Here is a 15,789-nt window from a genome sequence, read left to right on the forward strand (position 1 = left end):
GTCTTGCTGCTTACTTATTAGCTGGCCTGTTCTCCCAGCGACATGGATAGGCGCAAGGCCTTGATGACACCTTGCAGGGCTGAGAAGTGCTTGGCTTGGAAGGTCAGGGCAGACTCTGCCTTGTTCATCTCCAGGTTGTAGTCTTTTTTAAATATGAGGAAGGGAGAAGGAGAGATAGAAACATTAATGCTGAGAGAGAATCATTGATTGGCTGCCTCCTGCACACCCCCTACTGGGGATCAAGCCCATATCCCAGGCATGTGCCCTTGGTCGGAATCGAACCAGGGACACTTAAGTACGCAGGCTGACGCTCTATCCACTTAGCCAAGCCAGCTAGGGCTCCAGGTTGTAGTCTTGCTGCTTGGTCATTTCAGAGAGCTTAAGCCAGCCTGGCCTGTGCTGAATAATCTTCTCTTTATATAATATATATATATTATTATTATTTTATTTTATTTTATTTTTGAGAGAGGGAGAGACAGATAAAAACATCAATGATAAGAGAGAATCATTGATCGGTTGCCTCCTGCACCTCCCTTCCCCCCCATTGGGGATCAAATATCGATGAGAGATAGAAATATCGATAAGAGCCGAAACCAGTTTGGCTCAGTGGATAGAGCGTCGGCCTGCGGACTGAAAGGTCCCAGGTTCGATTCTGGTCAAGGGCGTGTACCTTGGTTGCAGGCACATTCCCAGTAGGGGGTGTGCAAGAGGCAGCTGATCGATGATTCTCTCTCATTGATATTTCTAACTCTCTATCCCTCTCTCTTCCTCTCTGTGAAAAATCAATAAAATATATATTAAAAAAATATCGATAAGAGAGAAATATTGATCTCTGCCTCCGGCACACCACCTACTAGGGATTGAGCCTACAAGCAACCTGGGCATGTGCCCTGACCAGGAATCAAACCCGTGACCCTCATGGTGCTCAACAACCTGAACCACACTGGCCAGGGCTCTTGGTGTATTTAAAGTATATCTATAGGAACTTATGCCTGGTGAGATTATGGCAATATATAGGTTGGTGCTGACTAGAAAAAGCTGCTTTATCTTTAAATCTATGGGTTTACTATATTCTTTGTAGTCTTTTAATTTAAAATTAATTTTAAAAACTGCTCTTATTGAATGATCCTGTTCCAGGAAGTTGCACCTTATTTTTTATGTGTCTTTTCTTATTCCTAATACACTGCCACCTCTCCTTGTCTGAGCAACCCAGGTGCCCTCATCCATGAAATCAAACACAAAACCCTTTGGTGCTCAGGCTGATGCTCTAACCACTGAGTAACACCAGCCAGGGCTTGTCTTAAAATAAGTGTTTCTTCTTTCCAATATTGAACATTCCCAGCAAATGAAACCTAATTTTAATTTATTGGTTTTAGGGGTTTACTAATGATGTAGTGGTTGGTCTAGTGTATTTCTGTGTTCCATGTTCCATGTTCAATATATATCTATGTAAAATATCCTCTTGCCCTAGCTGGTTTGGCTCAGTAGATAGAGCATTGACCTGCTGGACTGAAGGATCCTGGGTTCTAGTCCAGCCAAGAGCACATGCCCAGGTTGTGGGCACGATCCCCAGTAGGGGGTGTGCAGGAGGCAGGAGGAGAGAGTGATTCTCTCTCACACTGATGTTTCTATCTCCCTCTCCCTTCCTCTCTGAAATCAATAAAAATTATTTTTTTTAAATTCTCTTTAGCAGGATGAAGTTAAAGGAAGTAGATCGTACTGCCATGCAGGCATGGAGCCCTGCCCAGAATCATCCCATTTACCTAGCTACAGGTGAGTTCAACAGAAACAAGATAGTACAAATTATCTAATTTCTTCTCTTCCACATCTGATTTATTCATATCTGTTCTTCAAGATTCAGATCAAGCTTCATTCCTAGAAAGCCTCTTCTTCCTGGCAAGATACCTCCCTCCTTCCTGTCAGCTGAGTTCTATGACTTTCCTCCGTGTTCCCATGGCACCTGTACATCATAGCATTAATCATGATATATTTGTAGTGTCATCCCCATTTTACAAAAATTATGTTTTATCTTTATTCCTCCAGTACTAAACACAATAGATATGTTTTTTAAAAACCTGTTAAATATCAATTTAAATGAAGAATAATTTTGATGCTAGCTTTTTTATATAAAAAGAGTTGGAGTTATATCATTTGTGACTATAAACAGATATAGTGAATCATGGTGGTGTTTTTACAGAGAGCTTTTAAAATTATCTGCACTACTCACTCTTACAAATGTCACCTCCGAGCCCTGTGTTAGCATCTCATTGCTGTAGTAATTTAAACATCTGCTCAATGGCATATTTCAGTTACTATTATAATATTCATGACTGAGATAATTGAAAAACATGCCTTTAATTTCTATTTTCTATGGTTTGCTGAGACTCCTATTTTTGCATGTATAGTTACCATAAATGTATTTTCTATAGGAACATCTGCTCAGCAATTGGATGCAACATTTAGTACCAATGCTTCCCTTGAGATATTTGAATTCGATCTTTCTGATCCATCCTTGGATATGAAATCTTGTGCCACCTTTTCTTCTTCTCACAGGTATGAGATTCAACCTTAAATTCATGATTATATTTAATTTTATATTGTGAGTAATGTCTAATTTGTCTATAAATGTATCATTAGAAATTGCAATGAATACTACCAATAATGACATGAGATACTTGGTGAAAAAAATACATAGTGAGTTTCTGTCGAATTAGAGTTAATATCTATTAACTTTCTTTTTAAAATGTATTTTTATTGATTTCAGAAAGCAAGGGAGAAGGAGAAAGAGAAAAGCATCAATGATGATAGAAAATCATTGATCTGCTGCCTCCTGCACACCCCCTGCTGGGGATCAAGCCCGCAACCTGGGCATGTGCCCTGACTGGGAATTGAACCGGTGACCTCTTGGTTCCTGGGTTGATGCTAAACCACTGAGCCACATGTCTATTGACTTTTTATTGCGGACTGTTATGTGTAGGATAGGAAGGAAATGATATAGTTTGTAATTTTTCCTCATAATATAGTAGAGTTACTTTCTTTTATTTCCTTTTTCTTACCTGTTTACAAAAAAAGGAAGATATGATTAGAAAATAAATTAGTTGGATGAATATTAAGATGTAAACAGTAATTATCTCTAATTAGGAGGTTATTTTAATTTTTTTCTTGTATTTACCTATATTTGAAAATATATTTCACAGAGAATTTTATTAATGTGATTTCTGATACAGTAGGTATTTGGATCACCTTTCCAAGTATTTATGACCTATTGAAAGTATACTTTTATTTAAGTAGCAAAATTGCTTTATTGCCTCATTAACTTTTGTCAGATTTTGATGAAGAGATTGTACTTTAGCTAACAGAATACAGATCATGGGAATCCTCAGTCTTCAGAGCCTTCACACTCTAATGGGAACTCCAGATATTTTTTGCCTTGCCGGTTTTCTACTCTTTTTTCTACTTTTACTTTTAAAATATATATATATTTTTATTGACTTCAGAGAGGGAGAGAGAGATAGAAACATCAGTGCTGAGAGAGAATCATTGATCGATGTCTCCCGCACACCCCACACTGGGGATCGAGCCCATAACCTAGGCATGCGCCCTTGACTAGAATCAAACCCCGGACCCTTCAGTTTGCAGACTGACCTCTATCCACTTGACCCAAACTGACTAAGGCTACTCACCACCATCTTATCATGTCTCATCGTACATCTTCATGACACCTTTATATTTCATTTTCATGCCACACCATAATCTTTTATTCTCCACAAGTAGGAGTAGTTGTGATAACAAACACTTTTTTACTGTCAGAAAACATATTTTTCTTAGAAAATTTTAGATGACTCCCTTAACACCTTTACTATTTAACAGACCATTTATTGGTGAGTACTTCTATCGATATAGTCAAACAGAATTAAGGGAAGTGGTAGCTCTTATTTTTCAGATGAACCAAAAACAGTTTAGGATGGTCAAGTAACTTGCCTAGGCCTCAAAGTTTCTAAATGGTAAAACTATTTGTAAGCCCATATCTTTAGCACACAAATCAAGTATACTTTGTCACACTATAATATTACCTCTGAAAAAGAATATTTTTACTCTTTTAAATTACATAATTAAATATGCACATGCGTATAAATAACTAAAATTCTATTTCACCAAGTCATTTATGGTTACCAGGAATAGAGGAGAAACAGTATTTTTGCGTATTTATGATGATAAGGAATTAAATGTAATATACTTTCAAATTATTTTCTACATTTATTTGACTTCAAAAATTAGTTGTTGCTTTTTTAAATTGAATTAATTGGGGTGATGTTGGTTAATAAAATTATATAGGTTTCAGGTATACAATTCTACATAGTATATTATCTAAGTTTTTATTCATTTTCTCTTAAAGATACCACAAGTTGATTTGGGGGCCTCATAAATTGGATTCCAAAGGAAATATCTCCGGAGTTCTGATTGCAGGTGGTGAAAATGGAAATATTATTCTTTATGATCCTTCTAAAATTATAGCTGGAGACAAGGAAGTTGTGATTGCCCAAAATGATAAGCATACTGGCCCAGTGAGAGCCTTGGATGTGAACATTTTCCAGGTTAGACTTTTGACATTTATTCATGATTCTTAAGATATGTGCTACTTATTTGAGACAAGCATATGAATCTACTATGCTTGGAATCAAAAGCTAAAAATGTGTGCATGAGGAGTGAGTATATTTGTTTGAAGAATAAAGAGTTCAGAATATGTAATATTAACTGCATGGAGGGGATCTGGCTGATGGGTTTAATTCAGAGAAGTCTGGAGATATCATAACATCTGATTGAACATTTTTTAAAAACCTTGCCTTTTAAAGGTTTATGCTATTCCAACATTGGGTTGGTCTGTAGTGTCTGGGTTAATCCACAGTTTTATTAATTGAGAAATTTTGTCTTTATGATAAAGAGATTAGTACTCTATCAGATAATCAGAAATATATACAAATATAGTACAAATTTAATTAATAGATAAGAGTCAAATGTTACCATTTTAAACTTTAGTAAATATTAATTATATAAATGTGTAGGTTAATAAAGATCTTTTTTTTTTAAAGGTTATTTATTGATTTTAGAGGGAGAGAAAGAGAAATATAGATTTGTTGTTCCACTATTTATGCATTCATTGGTTGCTTCTTGTATATGCCCTGACTGGAAATCAAACCTGCAACCTTGGTGTTTTGGGACTACACTCTAACCAGCTGAGCTACCTGGCCAGGGCCAAAGATCTTTAAAAAAACAATAATAGTAAGTCATATATATATATTTTCTTTTTAATTGATTTCAGAGAGGAAGGGAGAAGGAGAGAGAGAGAGAGAAACATCAGAGGGAGAGAGAATCATTGATTTGCCGCCTCCTGCACGCCCCATACTGGGGATCAAACCCAAAACCCAGGCATGTGCCCGACTGGGAATCAAACTGTGACCTCCTGGTTCATAGGTCCATACTCAACCACTGAGCCATGACAGGTGGGCAGTTAATAAAGATCTTGAGTTAACAGAATACTAGAATACAACAACCAAAAAATGCATATTATCTTAAAGTTTAAAGTAGTTATTTTTCTTATATTATAAATAGACTAGATGCCCAGTGCGTGATGGAAATCGTGGGAGGAGGCACCCCGCTGGGGCCAGGACCCGGGTCTGACCCGTGCAGCACCAGCTGCCCTGTTTTGTCCACTGGGGTGGAGGCAGGTGCTCTTGTGTATTGTGCCTCCTCTCTGGCCCTCCCCCTGCCCCAGCCTCTCCCTGTGTTGTGTCTCCACTTTGGCCCCCTGCCCCCAGCCCCAGCCTCCCCATGGCACTGGGGCTGGGGGCGGCACACAATCCCCTCCCACTCATCTGCACATGCAGCTCCTCTGAGCTGTTGTGATGCAGCCTCCTCCTGAGCAATCTTGAAGCCCGGCTAATTAGCATATTTCCTGTTTATTTATAGATAGATAGAGAGATAGATAGATAGAGATATATAGATATAGATATATAGATATAGATATAGATACAGATAGATATTTAAGATATAGAACTATAAATCCCAAACTTCTTAATTTCTGCCATTTATGGAGTTTATTCTTTAAATTAGAAAGCTAGTTCCTTTGTTAATTGGAATAAACAGTTGCTGAGTTTTGGTTACTTTGTATTATAGGTAGCTATTACCATAAAATTCCTCTGTTTTTAGTTATATTTCTGTTGATTAGAGAAGAATTTATGCAAGTGAATAATAAAGGATGAAGGTTAATTCATGAAATTCATTATCTTGCTATACTTCATATTACAGTTTTAGGGGCTTTTGACTGTAAAGGTATGCAGTATAAATATTCTAGAAACATTGCTACTCAGAATAAAATTGAGTATAAATGAAGTAGAATTACGTGAGGGATTTAAGACAAGAATTTAACTAGCCCTACCTTGGTTTGGCTCAGAAGCTGGCTTTGAGGTATACTGAGATAGATGCCATTATTTTAGAATTCAGTTATTTTCCTGAAAGCAGTAATTGGTGACCTGTTTTTATTACCCACTGTTGGATTCCCTTCCAGAGATATAAGTCCACAAATTATAATCCCCATGTAGTTTCATGATTTTTAAAATATATATTTTTTTATTGATTTCAGAGAGGGAGGGAGAGAGAAACATCTATGAGAATCATGGATTGGCTGCCTCCTGCACGCCCCTTAGTGGGGATCGAGCCCACAACCCAGGCATGTGCCCTTGACCAGAATCGAACTCAGGAACCTTCTGTCCGCAGGCTGAAGCTCTATCCACTAAGCAAAACCGGCCAGGGCAGTTACATGATTGTTTAAGAATTTACCTATGTAATTATTTTTTTATACATATATTTATTGATTTCAGAGAGGAAGGGAGAGGGAGAAATATAGACACATCAACAAAGAAAGAGAATCATTGATCACCTGTCTCCTGCACATCCACTTCTGGGGATCGAGCTTGCAACCTGGGCATATACCCTTGTCCAGAATTGGACCAGGGGCTAATGCTCTATCCACTGAGCCAAACCAGCTAGGGCTCCATGTAATTATTTTTAATGTCTTGTATTAAAATGTCAATACACATATTATCATTTTAAGTTAAATAGAATTTTATATATTTATCTAAAAACTAATTTTAGATTGTTATGCATGGTATTTAGGAAATCATAAGTTTTGCTTCTTTAATTCAGTAGAAAAATTATATAACCTAAAACGGAGATCTTTCTACCTATGAACTGAGTTAATCTGCGTTCTCTTAATATGTAAAGTGCTATTTAGTTATTAATTGTTTCTTATTGCAGACTAACCTGGTAGCTTCTGGTGCTAATGAATCTGAAATTTACATTTGGGATCTAAATAATTTTGCAACTCCAATGACACCAGGAGCCAAAACACAGGTAATACATTGATTTTGATATAATCAACCAAAATCAGTTCTATATTTAATTTATTTGTGTGTTTCCCACAGAAAATGTATTTGTTTAAAAATTAATGTTTAGATATCATTGATTTTTCTTTAGTGTAGTGAAGTAAAGTATTAATGAATGTTTTTTCAAAGTATCAGTGAGTCTCTACAGCAAATATTTACTCAGTGCCTGCCATCTGCCAGCAACTGTTTGATTTTAGAAATTGACAAGTCCATAATAATTTTTTTAGATACTGTATCTTATAGGGTGTAGTATTTTATGTCATATAGTGTTTTAACATTGTCTAACCTTAGAATAAAAATCATAGATTCGAAAGCAAACTTTTTTTTTTAAAGAAACACTTAACCCCTTTCCCATTTCTTACTCTTCCTTCCTTCCTTCCTCCCTTCCTCCCTTCCCTCCCTCCCTCCCTCCCTCCCTCCCTCCCTCCCTCCCTCCCTCCCTCCCTCCTTCCTTCCTTCCTTCCTTCCTTCCTTCCTTCCTTCCTTCCTTTTTAGCAGTGCAAGTGTTAGTGATTCAATGACCAGAGAATGGAGAAGCGGGAGCGTAGCTCACAGATTAGCTTCTCGTCCATTTGGGGTTGAGAAGTTGTAGATAGATATAGGAGGGTAGAAATGAAGGGATGATCTAGGCAGATAAGGGAGAGCTGTATGCAAATGGTGAGTGGAATAGTCATGGTTTTCTGGGAAAAGGGGGCGGGGAATTTTTTGGAATTTGGCTTCTACCTTTTTGTTCTTTTATGGTTCCTTTTGATCATTGCCAAGGTGATTGTCAACTGTCATGGCCTTGGTGGGTGTATCATTTAGTATGGAGATTAGATTATAATGGGGTTTGAGGTACCCTGGAGGTTACTTAGGAGGCTATCTTAGTCTTAGCTGATACTTTCTTGAGAAAGAACTATTAACTGCATCCCTTCTGTTCTCAAAGATAAATAGTGTCAGGTCACATAGGCCTACTGTGGTGTAACAAATTCCCCCTTTCTTATTTTCACTCATTCGTGAGGGATGCTGAGGGACAAAGGTCCACCATCTGTAACTGCTTTGAGGGTTTTATAATGGGGCCCATTAGAGGAGTGAAACCCTTCCTTGGCTAATCTTAAGTCTGATTGTCTCCTGGCTGTAGTTCTAACCATTCATACTTTTGGGTAATTATTATTTGAAGTTTAATTGATTCAGGTCTTCTGAAAACAAAAGAAACTAGACATGAAGGTATTAGTTATCTTGTTGGCATTCCTGCTGAGTAGTAGCTTGAAGTCTAATAAAGGCTCATAGAAGTGTTGAATTCTAGAGAGAAGAACCTCAGATTCTAGGCCAGTGATCTGTTTTACATTGGTGTGATGAATCCAAGGCATTATTCCCTGTACTATGTATTTTTAGTAAGTTGAGAAAATAGCCCTCCTGCTATCTGAGTTTCTTTTTTTTTAAGTTTCTTTTTAAAATAATTGATTTGAGAGAGGAAGGAGAGAGAGAGAGACACAGACAGAGCAAGAAAGGTGAGAGAGAAATATCCATTGGTTGTCTCCTATACTCACCCTGATGGGGAATCAAACCTGCACTGAGGTTTGTGCCCTGACTGGAAGCGAACCTGCCACCTTTTGGCACATGGGATGATATTCTAACTAGCTGAACCACCTGGCCAGGGCACGTCTTTGAGGTTTTTATAATGTATAGACTACTCAATTTAGTAGCCTTATAATGGCACCTAATATTTTGGCAATCTGAGCGAAGGTAGCATAAAGATAGCCTATGGTCTACCATTTATAAAGAAATTTTCTCATCTTCTAGGCTGTAACTTTTTCTCTGCCTAGTTGTTATATTGACCTATGGCTGCTTTGTGGTCCATCGTCTAACTCATGGCACTTGCAAAATAACAAAACAGTACTTGATTTATAGTAGGAGCTTAGTAAATGCCTGGTGGATGAGACAATATTAAACTATATTGTATATATTGAGAACTTAGGAATGTAAAGCAAATTTCTGGAATGAAAAATTCAGATTTTTAAGTTATCTGCTTTTTAAAAAGAAGGATCAGAATTTGGAATTAAATTTTATTATAGTTGAGAAATGATTTTTAATAATTTATTCCTTTTAGCCCCTGGAAGATATCAGCTGCATTGCATGGAATAGACAAGTCCAGCATATTTTAGCATCAGCCAGTCCCAGTGGCCGGGCCACTGTCTGGGATCTTAGAAAAAATGAACCTATCATCAAAGTCAGTGATCATAATAACAGGGTAAGAATATGATTGATTTGTAATGAATATGTTGTATTTCTTCTATAGGTATTCCTATATCATTTGTCAGATTTGGCAGTAAATCACATTTCTATAAAGTCAAATCCTGTATTTTCATGGACCAGTCATGTGGGAATGAGAGGATTTTTTCTTAGGGAAAATAAAGTTCTCGGTAAACCATGTTGGATATTATTAATGATAAAGAGAGAGATTGGGGGCTTGTTCTATGATATTCTTCGTGTTTTGCTTTGCTAGCTGTTTCAAAGCAATACAGCAACTTTTTAATTCATTCTTACCTTTTTCTAAAGTGTAAAGATTTTCCCTACAATTAATTTTATGAACTTGTAGTTTCTAAACTCCTGGCTTCGTCTCTTCTATTAGGTACTGTTAAAATGAACTAATATTCTTCCACTTGCCCATTAAATGCTGCTATATAACACATTAAATTTTTGACCTTACAAATTTCTTAATATGATGTTATTATGTGCTGTAAGATAATTTAGATACCATTAGAGCCTTATTTTGTTAGTTATTAATCACATTATAGGTTTGACATTTTCCCAAAACAACTTTGCGTAAATAAGAGAATACATATAAAATTTTTTAACAACAAAAAGCTATTTAGAAGAGGGGTTTGTTTTTTCTTCAGGGGTTTCCCCCCCCCCCCCCCCCCCAACGAATTAGGAGTTTTAAAACAAGTTTAATTGAAATAAAGCATACAGTAAACATTTCAGTCATCTTCTGAAATACTTACTAGGATCTCCAAACTTTCAAGTAATTAATTCTCAATAATACTGTTAATTTATCCCCATGTGAAAATTTGGTAGTTGTTGCTTAGACATTCTGTCTTGATTTTTCTGATAAAATAGAAGGTGTGGATTTTTGTTATTAAAATACTAGAGGCCCAGTGCATGAAATTCATGCACAGGTAGAGTCCCGAGGCCTGGCCAGTGATCAGGGCTGGTCAGGGCCTTCCTAAGTTCTGTGCTGCCTCCTGGTGGTCAGAGCAGATCATAGCAAGCTGGTCTCCCGGTCGAACTCCCGAACAGACACTTTGCATATTAGCCTTTCATATATATGTGGATTTTTTTCCTCCTTTTATTTTTCTGAAAGTGTTAAAATGTAAATCTGTATAAAATTCCCTTCTGGCCTGGCCAGCATGGCTCAGTGGTTGAGCATCAACCTAAGAACTAGGAGGTCAAGGTCTGATTTCTGGTCAGGACACATACCTAGGTTTCAGGGCTTGATTGGGGAGTTCAGGATGCAGCAAATTATTGATTCTCTCTCATCACTGATATTTCTCTCTCTGAAATCAATAAAAACATATTTAAAAAACCAACAAAACAAAACAAACTTCCTCCTAGTTACATTTTTGGCAGCAAAGAAGGTTCTGGCCCAGAGTGGCTTTATGTATCCAATAGCTGGATAAACTGAAAACATTTAAACTTTTTACTTTTAAGACTACTGTTCAAGATTGTTTAATAAAATTTAATACTTTTTAGATCTTGGGAGGTCTGTTTACCTTGTTATTGAATTTATTAGGGTGACATTAGTTAATAAAATTATATAGGTTTTAAGTGTGCAGTTGTATAATACATCATCTGTATGTTGTATTGTGTGTTCACCACCCCATAGCAAGTCTTTTTTCCATCTGCATTTATCCCTCATATATCCTCTTCTTCCTCCCCCCAGATATTTTGTGTATTTTTTTTAAATAGACTAAGGCTGAGCCGATATTTTCTACTGTTTGTTTCAACAAAGGCATATTCCTTAAGTTCATTTTGGCTTTTCTTAAAATAATATGATTGATAAAAATGTTAGCCTTAACTATCTGCAGATGCATTGCTCTGGGTTGGCGTGGCATCCTGAAGTTGCTACTCAAATGGTCCTTGCATCTGAAGATGATAGGTTACCAGTGGTCCAGGTGTGGGATCTTCGCTTTGCCTCCACTCCACTCCGTGTCCTGGAAAACCATGCCAGGTATCATGCTGCTCTTTCAACGAACATAATTGTTTATTTTTTAAGAACATGTTTACTTACTACTTTGATTTATCAGATAATTTTTATTAAACTAGAGAATCTACTTTGTCTCTATTTTTGTAAAAGTTAGTGTAAATAACTGGTTTGTTTTTATTTTAAGCAGTAGTTATCTAATTTTCTGTACCCCAGAATGGTAGCCAAATCATATCATAAGAACACAAAAATGTGTAGAAGATTTTTCCACTACTTATTTCAAGTAATAATTAATAGATCAAAATTCCAGTAGATCACAACACTTTGGGACAGCTCTTGACTTTATACAATTTGCTCTACCTTAAGGCCATCATACTTATGAAGAGTCTTGCATAACATTCAATGCCAAGTAAAATTGAAAAGTTTATCTTTTTATTTTAATTTAAAAGGAAGCACTTTTGAGAAAGTATGTGGTTCATTTTACTTTCAGGTTTTTTTGTTTTTTATTAATCCTCACCCAAAGATACTTTTCCATTGATTTTTAGGGAGAATGGAAGAGTGAGGGAAACACATTGATTGGTTGCCCCCTACATGCGCCCCGACCAGGGCCTGGTCTGGGGAGGAGCCTGCAACCAAGGTACATGCCCTTGTCCGGAATTGAACCTGGGACCCTTTGGTCCACAGGGCGATGCTCTATCCATTGAGTCAAACCAGCTAGTTCTTGCTTTCAGCTTTAATAAATGTGTGGATGTGCTAAAAAGATTGAGAATTTTCTCATGTTAGTTTATTTTTTAAAATACATTTTTTAAATTTTATTTATTTAATTTATATATTTTTAATATATTTATTGACTTTTTACAGAGAGGAAAGGTGAGGGATAGAGTTAGAAACATCAATGAGAGAGAAACATCAATCAGCTGCCTCTTGCACACCCCCTACTGGGGATCTTCCCACAACCAAGTTACATTCCCTTGACTGGAATCGAACCTGGGACCTTTCAGTCCTTAAGCCGACGCTCTATCCACTGAGCCAAACCGGTTTCAGCCATTTTTATTTCTTTTAGAGAGAAGATGGGAGAAGGAGAGAGATAGGAACATCAATAAGAGAGAAATATCAGTCGGCTGCCTCTTACACTCCCCCACTCTTCCCCCCTACTGGGGACAAGACCCTGGCATATGCCCTGACCGGGAATCAAACTGTCACCTCCTGGTTCATAGGTTGATGCTCAACCACTGAGCCACACCAGCTGGGCTCTCATGTTAGTTTTAGTAACATTAAATTTAATTAGTAATTTGGAAATTTCCGATCATTGATATTTAGGTAGCCAGGGAGTTTATGTGTATTTGTTCAGTGCAATCGGGGGCTTCCTTTCCCCTCCTGCCAGCCAGACACTCTGCCGCTCTTCATCTCTGCATGCGCATCTTTGTGGCTCGCTGACCCGTGAGCCTCTTTCCTTTTTTCTAGTTATAGATTTCCCATTCAGCCAGCTTTCCTGTGGTTTTGGTTGATGTTCGTTCTGTCTTTTAGTTGTTTTGAAATTGTTGTGCGAGGTGGTAGTTTAGTTGCTTACCTAGGCTGCCATCTTGGTTTCTCTAATTTGTTCAATGTTTTCAAACAGAAACAAATCCCTTTTAATGTTACATAATTTTCTAAGTACTTTTGGGTGTTTTTTCTTCTTTCCTGTTTAGGGATATATAAACTAAAACTTTAAATCCCTTTTCCCCCTATGTAGTGAATTTGCATACTAAGAAGTCTTAAAGTTTTTGCCTTCTCCTTGAGCTCCTTCCAAAGGAGAAAAGAACCCCATCAAAATGTAATCCTATTCAAATGTTATAATTCGGTTGGCTTTTTATTAAAACACTAAAAGCCCAGTGCACGAATTCGTGCACAGGTGGGGTCCCTCGGCTTGGCTGGCAATCGGGCCGATTGGGGGGCCAGCTGGCTGGAGGAGGGACCACAGGAGGTTGACCAGCCAGCTACTCCCCCATCAGGGCCAATCGGGGGTCTGGCTGGCCATGGGAGGTTGGCTGGCTGTGGGAGTGCACTGATCACCAGTGGCAGCTCCTGCATTGAGCATCTGCCTCCTGGTGGTTAGTGCGGGTCATAGCAGCCGGTCAATAGGTCATTTGACGGTGCAGTCGTTTGGTCACTTAGGCTTTTACACACACACACACACACACACACACACACACACACACACTAGAGGCCTGGTGTATGAAATTTATGCACGGGGACAAGGGGATGTCCCTTGGTCTGGCCTGTACCCTCTCCAATCTGGGACCCCTCAAGGGATGTCCAACTGCTGGTTTGGATATGTCCTGTGGGATTGGGCCTAAACTGCAGTCAGTAATCCCTCTTGCAATCCAGAACCTCTGGCTTCTAACAGCTTGCCTACCTGCCTGCCTGATCGCCCCTACCTTGCCCCCCTGCTGGCCTGATTACCCCCCACTTGCTCCCCTGCTGGCTTGATGATCCTCACTTGCTCCCCTGCTGGCCTGCTCGCTCCTACCTTGCACCCCTGCTGGCCTGACCACCCCTAACTTGCTCCACAACCTGATTGCCCCAGCCTAAGCCACAGTCTGGCCTCCCTCTGCGGAGGGGCCACGTGGCGAATCAGGAAGGCACCACCCCCATTACCCAGCTGCTGCTGCCACTGCCAGCCTGAGTCTGGGCCCTTCGCAGCTGCTCCTTGGCCCTTTGCAGTTGCCCACGGCTGCCTTATCCTCAGTCCTCACAGCCTTTGCAGCTTCCTCCAGAAGGACATCCGGAAGATCGTCCAGAAGGCATATGCCCTAATTAGCATATTATCCTTTTATTGTATAGATGAATGGTTTTGAAAAGTTTTAATATTTTTCTCATGTATTATAGATGTTTTTAAAAAAATTCATGTAACACATACTTACTGAACACATACTCTGTACCAACTATTGTGCTAGGATTTGGTAATATAATAAACAAAAATACAACCTCAGGGAGCTTACATTGTAGTGGGAAGACAACTAACACTTATATGACATGTAAAGTAGGCAAGCACTTTAAATATCAGCTTGATTAAACCTCATAACAAATCTATGGTGTAAGTGCTATTAGCCCCTTTTACAGATTGGAAAATGAAGCTCAGTAGGTTTAAATTTGACCTGAATCACATAATTCAAATACTGACTTTGAGTCCAAACATTCTGATCTCACAGAACATGCTCTTTTTTAAAAATATTATTTTATCGATTTTAGAGAGAGGGAGAGAGAGAAACATCGATATGAGAAACATCAAATGGTTGCCTCCTGTATGCACCCTGACCAGGAATCGAACCCACAACATAGTTATGTGCCCTGACCTGGAATTGAACTGGCAACCTTTTGATGCACAGGATGATGCCCAACCAACTGGGCCACACCAGCCAGGGCATCAGAGTTCATACTCTTAACACTACATTATACTGACTTAGGAATGGTCAGAATTTAGCAAAGCATAAATCCATACCGGGTGCCAGGAGAAAATTAATCTAATTCTCATTTTTTTCTCTAATAAATGCAACAGTTTGGTTAGATGATTTTTGGGGTTATTTCCAATCTACCATTCTGTGATTAAAAAAAAAAAATTTTAAACTTAAATGTTCTTTAAAATGTGATATTAAATACATGGATTTTTTAAAAAGGCATTCTTGACATGCCTTGAAATTCTTAACATGTGTGATTGAATTATAAAGGGGAAAGGCAGTTACAAAATACATTGAAATTTGAATATGAACTATATTATTTTAAAGTATTACATATAAATAAGTATTTTCAGTATGTATTTATATTGTAGTCATATAGGAGAATGTTCTTATCCCAGGAGATAAGTGTAAGGATAAGATATCATGATATTGGCAATTAACCTCAAATATCGATAATCAGAGAGAGAAAGACATTAAGTAAATGTGGCCGCATCGGTGAATCTAGGTGTGAAGTATTAAGGTGTACATCACACTGTCCTTATAATTTTTATAAAGATTTTAACTTAAAAAAAATAAACTATTGAAAACAAAAGTCAAACAATTTGGATCCTTTTCCTGAACCATACTTCCCTGATTCTGAGATGACTTAAATTGTAAGAAATATAAAATTAAAAACATCTTTTTTGGGAAAGAAATCACCTCATTGGCTTAGCTACTGAGATATTTT

General features: G+C 37.9%; 2 protein-coding genes across 20 annotated transcripts in view; both read left to right on the forward strand.

Annotated features, from left to right (window-relative positions):
• Nucleotides 1-15,789, forward strand: part of SEC31A (SEC31 homolog A, COPII coat complex component) — a 77,733-nt gene that overhangs the window by 13,474 nt on the left and 48,470 nt on the right. For 18 of the 19 annotated variants that reach the window (XM_084882516.1, XM_084882498.1, XM_084882513.1 and 15 more), the window contains 6 exons: nt 1,691-1,773; nt 2,430-2,553; nt 4,397-4,595; nt 7,315-7,410; nt 9,532-9,672; nt 11,510-11,652. In XM_084882516.1, coding sequence (XP_084738642.1) covers nt 1,695-1,773; nt 2,430-2,553; nt 4,397-4,595; nt 7,315-7,410; nt 9,532-9,672; nt 11,510-11,652 — 782 coding nt within the window. In that variant the 5' untranslated portion in view covers nt 1,691-1,694. Of the gene's footprint in view, nt 1-1,690; nt 1,774-2,429; nt 2,554-4,396; nt 4,596-7,314; nt 7,411-9,531; nt 9,673-11,509; nt 11,653-15,789 lie in introns of those variants that run through there. The other variant, XM_084882509.1, reaches the window with a different exon arrangement.
• The window catches only part of TMEM150C (transmembrane protein 150C), a 319,396-nt gene continuing 315,853 nt past the window's right edge, over nt 12,247-15,789 (forward strand). The window contains exon 1 of the mRNA XM_084883008.1: nt 12,247-12,262. The gene's annotated coding sequence lies outside the window, so the exon portion shown is untranslated. The remainder of the gene's footprint in view (nt 12,263-15,789) is intronic.

This window comes from Pipistrellus hanaki (assembly GCF_964339955.1).
Source record: "Pipistrellus hanaki genome assembly, chromosome: 1".
Lineage (NCBI taxonomy): Eukaryota > Metazoa > Chordata > Mammalia > Chiroptera > Vespertilionidae > Pipistrellus > Pipistrellus hanaki.